Source organism: Lepidochelys kempii, chromosome 2 (genome assembly GCF_965140265.1).
Source record: "Lepidochelys kempii isolate rLepKem1 chromosome 2, rLepKem1.hap2, whole genome shotgun sequence".
Taxonomy (NCBI): Eukaryota; Metazoa; Chordata; order Testudines; family Cheloniidae; genus Lepidochelys; species Lepidochelys kempii.
In genome coordinates, this window is record NC_133257.1 from 105,239,188 (window position 1) to 105,247,022 (window position 7,835).

The 7,835-nt window shown below is 39.1% G+C and overlaps 1 protein-coding gene across 2 annotated transcripts in view; it reads left to right on the top strand.

Moving 5' to 3' along the window:
• ADNP2 (ADNP homeobox 2) overlaps positions 1 to 5,694 on the top strand; it is a 31,462-nt gene extending 25,768 nt beyond the window's left edge. For both annotated transcript variants that reach the window (XM_073331838.1, XM_073331839.1), the window contains exon 4: positions 84 to 5,694. In XM_073331838.1, the coding sequence (XP_073187939.1) occupies positions 84 to 3,098 (3,015 nt within the window). In that variant the 3' untranslated portion in view covers positions 3,099 to 5,694. The remainder of the gene's footprint in view (positions 1 to 83) is intronic.
• Positions 5,695 to 7,835: the final 2,141 nt, after the last annotated feature.

Below are 7,835 nucleotides of genomic sequence, written 5' to 3' on the forward strand. Positions count from 1 at the left end.
ACCATGACATAAACTGGCAGTTTATAGAATCCTGGTGTGTTTTTTGACAAGGTGCTGTGTGAACTTTTTTTATTTATTTGCAGAGATACAGAACAAAGCCGTATTGCTGTAGCCTATGCAAGTTCTCCTCAAAATTTCTTACTTCGTTCAAGAATCATTTGCACCGTTACCATGAAGATGAAATGGACCAAGAGCTGGTGGTTCCTTGCCCAAAATGTGCATTTGCTTCTGATTCAAAAATAGTGGGAAAACACATCCGGATGTTTCACTCTTCTAATAGGAAAATACAGAACTATACAGTGAGCATTTTGGGTGGCATGAAACAATTCAGGAGTGACATTATAAACTTCACATGTCTAAAATGTCACTTTACAGACACACTGTACTACAATATGAAGAAACATGTGCTGATGAACCATTTTCAAAATTTAATAAGCACATATTTTGGCCAGAGACCAGATGAAAATGAAGAGAATTTTATTGAGCACTACTGTAAAAAATGTAATGCTTCTGCAAACAGCCAAGATTCTTTAATGTATCATGTCTTAACATCTGATATGCACAGAGATCTGGAGAATAAACTTAGATCTGTGATTTCAGAACATATTAAGAAACCAGGACTTGTGAAGCAAATGCATATTGCTCCCAAGCCTCCCACAACTATAGCAGCTCCATCTTTAATGCCCACCACTGCTCCATCAAGCTCAGTTACTACTCCAACTTGCATTCAACTTGCATTTCCTCAGAATAATCAGAACCAAACCATGGTACAGGGAAAAGCAGTTCAAAACACAGTTAGACCTCTGACTGTTTCAAATGTCTCTGGTAGCCTTACACATACGTCTCCTGCTCCAGTTGTTACTCCACCACATGTTACTCTTGTATCCAGTCCGCTCCCAGTAGGTCAGAATGTTAATCTTCAGCCACCAGTTCCACAACCTGTTTTTGTTTCCCATAGGGTCCCTCTTAATCAGCCTGTCAGGCCTGGGGTTCTTCCCCTTACTCAGCCTGTTGGGACCATAAATAGACCTGTTGCTCCTGGGGTTCTTCCACTTAGTCAACCTGTCAGGCCTGGTCTTCTTCCTGTTAATCAGCCTATTGGGACCATAAATAGTCTGGTTGCACCTGGGGCTCTACCAGTAGCCCATCCTGTTGGTCCTGTAAATAGTCATGTTGGGCCTGGAGTTCTCCCAGTAACTAGACCTCTTGCACCTGGGGTTCTCCCTATAAATCGACCTGTTGGGAATATGAATCGACCCATTGGTCCTGGGGTTCTTCCTATGCCCCAGACTGTTACCTCAGGAGTTCTCCAGCTTAATCAGCCTGTTGCATCAGAGGTTCTTCCTGTAAGACAGCCTGTCAGACCTGGGATTCTCCAACTTAATCAACCTGTTACCTCAGGGGTTCTCCCTGTAAATCAGCCCATCAGACCTGGAGTTTCTCAAAATACCACTTTCCTGACTGCAGGACCTATACTTAGACAGTTAATTCCAACTGGTAAGCAGGTTAATGGGATACCTACATATACCCTTGCACCAGTTTCAGTTACTTTGCCTGTACCACCTGGTGGCGGGGTAGCAACTGTTACACCACCGCAAATGCCCATTCAGCTAATGCAGTCTGGCACAGTAACTCAGATATCTCGCTCTCCAGCTAGTGCACCTTCTCCTCCTGTTGTTGTGACTTCTTCCCACAATATGTCTGCACAGGCTTCTCCATCTGCTCCTGAAACAAGCCAAGCCCTCAAACAGGCTAAGCAATGGAAGACGTGCCCTGTATGCAATGAGCTCTTCCCATCAAATGTCTATCAGGTCCACATGGAAGTGGCTCATAAGCACAATGCAGTAAAAACAGAGGAAACCCTTGAACCTGACAAGCTTGCAGTATGTGCACCCTTTCTGAGGTGGATGAAAGAGAAGACTGTCCGGTGTTTCTCTTGTAAATGTTTCCTGTGTGAGGAAGAACTTATAAAACATCTTCTGATGCATGGCTTAGCTTGTTTGTTCTGTACATATACTTTCCATGATCTAAAAAGCCTTGTGGAACATAATAAGACTGTGCATAATGGAAGGAAGAAGTTACATGAAGACTACAGCAACAGAGGATTTCAGCTAGATAATGATGCTGACGGTGACCTTATATTTCCACATTTTGATTTCAGTACAATGTTACCAAAAGAAGAACTTGGTGAAAAGGAAGTATACTTGGCAGTACTTGCAGGGGTAAACTCGAGGACCCTCGTACCTGTCTACATCAAAGTGAAGCATCAGACAGCTGAAGTGGACAGTATGTGCAGCAAAAAAGTATTTACATGCCCCTTTTGTTTTGGTACTTTCATTAGCAAAGAAGCCTATGAAATGCATTTGAAAGAGAGGCATCATATCATGCCAACTGTACACACAATTTTAAAGTCTCCTGCTTTCAAGTGCATCCATTGCTGTGGGGTGTACACTGGAAATATGACTTTGACAGCTATTGCTGTGCATTTGCTCCGCTGCAGAAGTGCTCCCAAAGACAGCAACTCAAGTATGAAAGTGCCACTTGAGCGCAGTGAGAAGAAAGAGCTATCATTTGTGAATGGTGAAAAGCATGATTCTGTCTCTCAGTCTGCTAAAAGAAAACAATCTGATCTATGCTCTGTTGCAGAGGACCAAAGGAATAAAGAACAGCAGCCTCAGTCCTTAAATACCGGCACAGCTCTAGCTCCAGATAAAGATGTGAATGTAGGGGTAGTGCCTGTCAAGCGACAAAAGGTTGAAAGCAGGACTGAGATGAAAGGACCTCCTTCAAGTGAGGACCTCCATATTCTAGCATTAGATCCTAAACAGTATGAACACAGTTCATATGAAGCTCGAAAACAGTTTTTGGCAGATTACTTTCACAAGAGGCCGTATCCTACAAAAAAGGAGATGGAATTACTGTCCTCAATGCTATGCGTATGGAAAATGGATGTTGCATCATTTTTTGGGAAAAAACGACATGTGTGCCTAAAGGCGATAAAAAATCGCCAACCCTCTGTGCTTCTGGGTTTCAGTATGTCTGAACTTAAAAATGTAAAGCACAGTTTGAGTTTAAAATATAAACTGCAGGATCTGTAAAAATGCTTTATAGTTTTAAAAAGAATCATAATTGCATACTTCTCAGTTTAGCAATTTATTACAGTGGTTTAATTTCTTTTAACTTCGAAACTGACCTTTGCAGGGTTACAGTAGAACACAAAGTCTCATTCAAATCTGACTTTGTTATTGGAAAAGAGCAACAGTGATCGTAGATCTGAGGAAGGTAGATCCTTCAAATTTTCAGCTCCGGAATTTGTTTTAGCTTTATTTTTCTTTTGTGGAGTAGGTTTTTCCCTCCCTGCCCCACTCCATTAGGCTTTTATACCACATGTATTGTCTTTCCTGATTTACAGTTTATTTTTTGTCAGCAATGTCAACCTCTCCCTGAAAAAAAAAAGGGGGGGGGCGCTATAATGTTGGTTAAAATATCAAGACAAACTAAATGAGAACAGAACGAATTAAAGTATTGGTTTAAATTTCTTTAAACTCCTAATTTTATTTTTGTCTTTTATCCTCTAAAGAAAATGATTGTGGTACTTAACTTCCTCCTCGTAACCTACCCAAAAAAGCTAGGTTTATTTTAGCAATAATAAAATGTATGCAGCAATTTTTTCCTCAAAAGAAGAGTACATGTGCCAGTTCCAGTGATGCACAGTAGCTAAACATCTCTATATTTTTGGGAGGGAGGCAGGTTCCTCTTAAACTAGTGGAATTAGGTGATTTACACTTGCTGTGATTTTATCCCATTAAAAATTAACTCTCTTTAATTCAAAGGGATTGTTTACTGTCACTTTGTAGATATGGGACACTTTCCAGTTGCTAAATTTGTACAATTTCAAAGCCTGTTGACCACTTAATTGCAAACGGTGAAGTAGTTTTAGAGAATTACCAAATTACTTTGATGCATCTTGACATAATGTGACTTTTATTCACATATCTTTCCTTACCTGTAGAAATCTCAGTCCAAGCATCACTGAAGTCAATGGGAATGTGTCTATGCTGACTCTAATGCGTGTTGGTTAGGATATTGAGTGAACACATGCCCCTTTTAATAACCAATGAGAAATTTAGCTTAAACCACTCTCCTTTTTATAACAGTCAGAAAGCAGCTAAAGCTAGGAGTGGATGGAATGGTAATATGGCACCTTTCGCCTATATGTCGTTGATTCAAATGGGACTTCCATATGTGATGAGTACACATTCTTGCCATCTGACAGATAGTTAATGGTTTCTATGAAATAAATTGGTCTCAAACTAGTTTCTAGTGAACAAGTGTCTACACCACAAAAAGTACCTCCAGAACTGCCATCATTGGTAATTGAGAGTCAAAGGGTTGAGTGGGTTTGATTAAACTACCTTTAAAGTGAATTAGGGATGTGATTTTGTGGTCACTTGCATTACCAGTTCATTGCTATACCTGCTATCTGTATAAATGGGGGGCTTTGGTTTTAATCCAATTGTCAGTTTGGCACTTTCCAAAAATCACTAAAATTACTTTATGCCAAACAAGGCCAGTAACAGAGGCCATTCAAAGTGAATATTACAAGTGGTCTGTCCTACCACTGAACTTGTCCTGTCTTTAAACAAAGGAAAGAAGAATAATGTGCTCATTGTGATTAATTTAGGTAATAAAGTCAGTCTTTTCCTAGTCAACCAATTTTCATCCCATATCAGAGTTTTGTGTTTTTTAAATTGCATGTACAAGTAACTTTACATTGAACATTTCAAGCAGTTGTATAACAGGGCATGACTTATTGTAACCATAACTATCAAAAGAAAAGCTTGCTGCCTTCCTATTTGAGCTTCTACAAACTTTAAAATATCTGTGTTTTGGATTAAAAGTGTGGTATTTTCCTATTTTTGAAAAAATGGTGAAGTGTTCTCATATACTTACCATTCCATTAATTTTTGTTTAAATTGTAAAATACAAAAAGAAAATCCACAATAAAACTGAAACTAGTCATGTAATACGAACACTGAACAAAAATCCTGTAAGGGATTATTATATTTTTGGGAGTGTGCGGGGAGAATAGATCAACAGGACCTAAAAACAATAAGAAAAAAATGATGCTGTATCCTAAAAGGATCCTGTAATATCTAATCTGACTTGTGATTTGGCTGAGTTCAGTTTGTGAATCAGTCTGGAGAGCTTAAGGGGATTTAAAAAAATACTTGGAAAAAGAATGTGAGCAGGCTCTATATACGATAGGCAAGATTAATCTCTGGTGTAACACCATATCAATGGAGTTATACTACAGATTTGACAATATAGATCTACAAGACAGCTTAAGATGAGTGGTTTAAGGTACTGTTTATATATTACAAATAATGTTTCTTATTGGGAGAGAACTAAGAAGTGATATTAAGAGTTGATTCTTGCCATGGTGGTGGAGGAAACAATCTAGTTTTACCAGTTTTCTTTATTGTACACTGGCCAGGGACAATGTTAAACATTTTATCTATTTGGCCTTTGATTTCACAGTTTTCAAATAAACCAACTTTTTAACTTTTTTTTTAAGGTGTGTGCATATGAATGGTTATTTTTAAAAACTAGACTTTGAGAGTTTGTAATGTTTCATTAACATTCAGCATGATAACTTGACATGAAAAATTAATAATTTGGATTCAAAATAGTCATATGTCTAAGCAAAACAGAAATAAAGACCTAGATCTTCTAGTTCTTCAAAAGGAGGCAGGGGGAAGGAGAGGACACCACTGCAAGAGAGTTTGTAAGAAAAATACATTCTACCTCATCTAGAAAATCTGATTTGAGTCCACATCCTTTCCTATAAACCTGGTGCTCCAAAGGCTTGATCATGAGCATTTAATAGCAGTAGGAGCAAGATCAAAGCCTAAGGGCTTGGCCACGCTTACATTTTGCTCTAACTTGCTGGCTCAGGGGTGTGAAAAATCACCCCCCTGAAGGCAGCAAGTCAGAGTGCTTTAAAGCACTAGTGTAAACAGGCTCTGAGTGCTGGGCTCCGCGAAGCTAATCCCCTCGTGGAGGTGGATTACCAGGAGTGCTGGGAGAGCTCTCTTCCCAGCGCTCACGCGTGACCACACTCACACTTCAAAGCGCTGCTCCGGGAGCGCTCCCACGACAGCACTTTGAAGTTTAGCCATGCCCTTAGACTTTAAAGTGACGGTTATTTGTCTGTGACTGAAACAATTTTTTTAAAAAACAGAAGTGATTGATCTAGGGAAGATCCCAACTCATACATGTGTAACAGTATATAGGGTAAGGCTTTTTTGGAAGTAGGGGGCTTGGTTCGGAGAAACTACAAGAGGTTTTCTTTAAAACAAAACAATGCAGGTTAGTAAGCTACCAATTTCAGCGTAAATTAGATTTGTGCTGTTGCTGCTTAGGAAGGTGCTAGTTTGTATTTGAACTTATTGCCATGTGCTAAGTATAGTCGTGGCTGGCTTCTGCAGAATTTCCCATTAAAGAACTTAGCTCCTCTAGCTAACTTTCCCTTCTTTTGAGAAAAGAAACTGGCTGCCACATCTTGAGTCACCCTGCCAGATAAGTTGCCATCTTCTATCTGCTCAGGTGAGCAATTTTTATGTGCATAAAAGGATAACTAAATAGTGACTGGCTCAGAGGGTGAAATTACTTCATTTATGGATGAACAGGTATCTCAATTCATTACAATGTGCTTGCTTTGGGTATAGTTTAGTGTGGTATCTGTATTTTTAAGTGAAAAGATGTATTAGTAAATCACTAAGCATAATACAACTCATAGGAAGTGCAGTATGAAAGATTATTAGTAACTTGATTTATATTAACTTTGTGGAAGGATAGAAAATACTACACATGTGAAAAAGATCGTTAGTTAATGGTGCATTGGGACCTTTAACTTTTGTGGCTCCTGCCTTTTTAAACAAACCTGTGCCAAGTTTTCATAATGTAGTTGACAATTTACTTCCTAGGGTTTTAATGCCCTCCATAAAAAAGAAAGGGAAGTAGTAGTAATAGGAGAAGAATATTCACTACACAAGCTTTCTTAACTAAGTTTTTACGAGCTAATTTAAGATGCACCAGCCAGTAGCCTTTAATTAGGATTAAAAATGTGCACTCTGAACAAATCCCTTTGCACTGTATCTCAATAGAGAAGTTAAAACTCCCAAACTTAAAAATATTTTTCTGTCTGTGACCATGCAATTTTCAAACATCAAAGACTTCCACCCAGTGCTTTTTCAAAGTTGGGTATATACATATCCTTCTAGGAGCTTGTGCTATTTTAGGGACCACCTCGACCAGTAAGGAGTTCTGTCACAACCTGCCCTCTAATGTAAGGTGCCTTTATACTGTTCAGCTGTGGTTTAAACCCCTCAGAGCCATAGCCTGCCCACAACAGTCTCATCCTGGCTTCCAGTAGCCCTTCCACTGTGGAGTCTCCCTATATCTGTCCTCCTTCAGTTTTTAACCACTAGCTGCTCTGACTTGTCACCACAAAAGGTGTTAAACCACCTCCTCCCAGTTGTCAGCTCAGTTTGGCACCTCCATTTCACACCAGTTACAGCACAGAGACCTGCTTGGGTAAAAAATAAAATTACTTGAGAGAAAAATCAGATTCAAAGATGAAATAGCAAGGGAAGCAAACAGAGAAATTACACAAAAAATAAACAAAGATGCAACCTCAGGGTTTACAGTGGCAAATTAGATTAAACTCCCTTTTTTAATACGTTACAGATTCTCTGACCATTTTCCTAACGTGTCCCTTGCTACAATGAAGACCCAGCATTTGACAGACAGTTTCTGGATATTCATCAGGT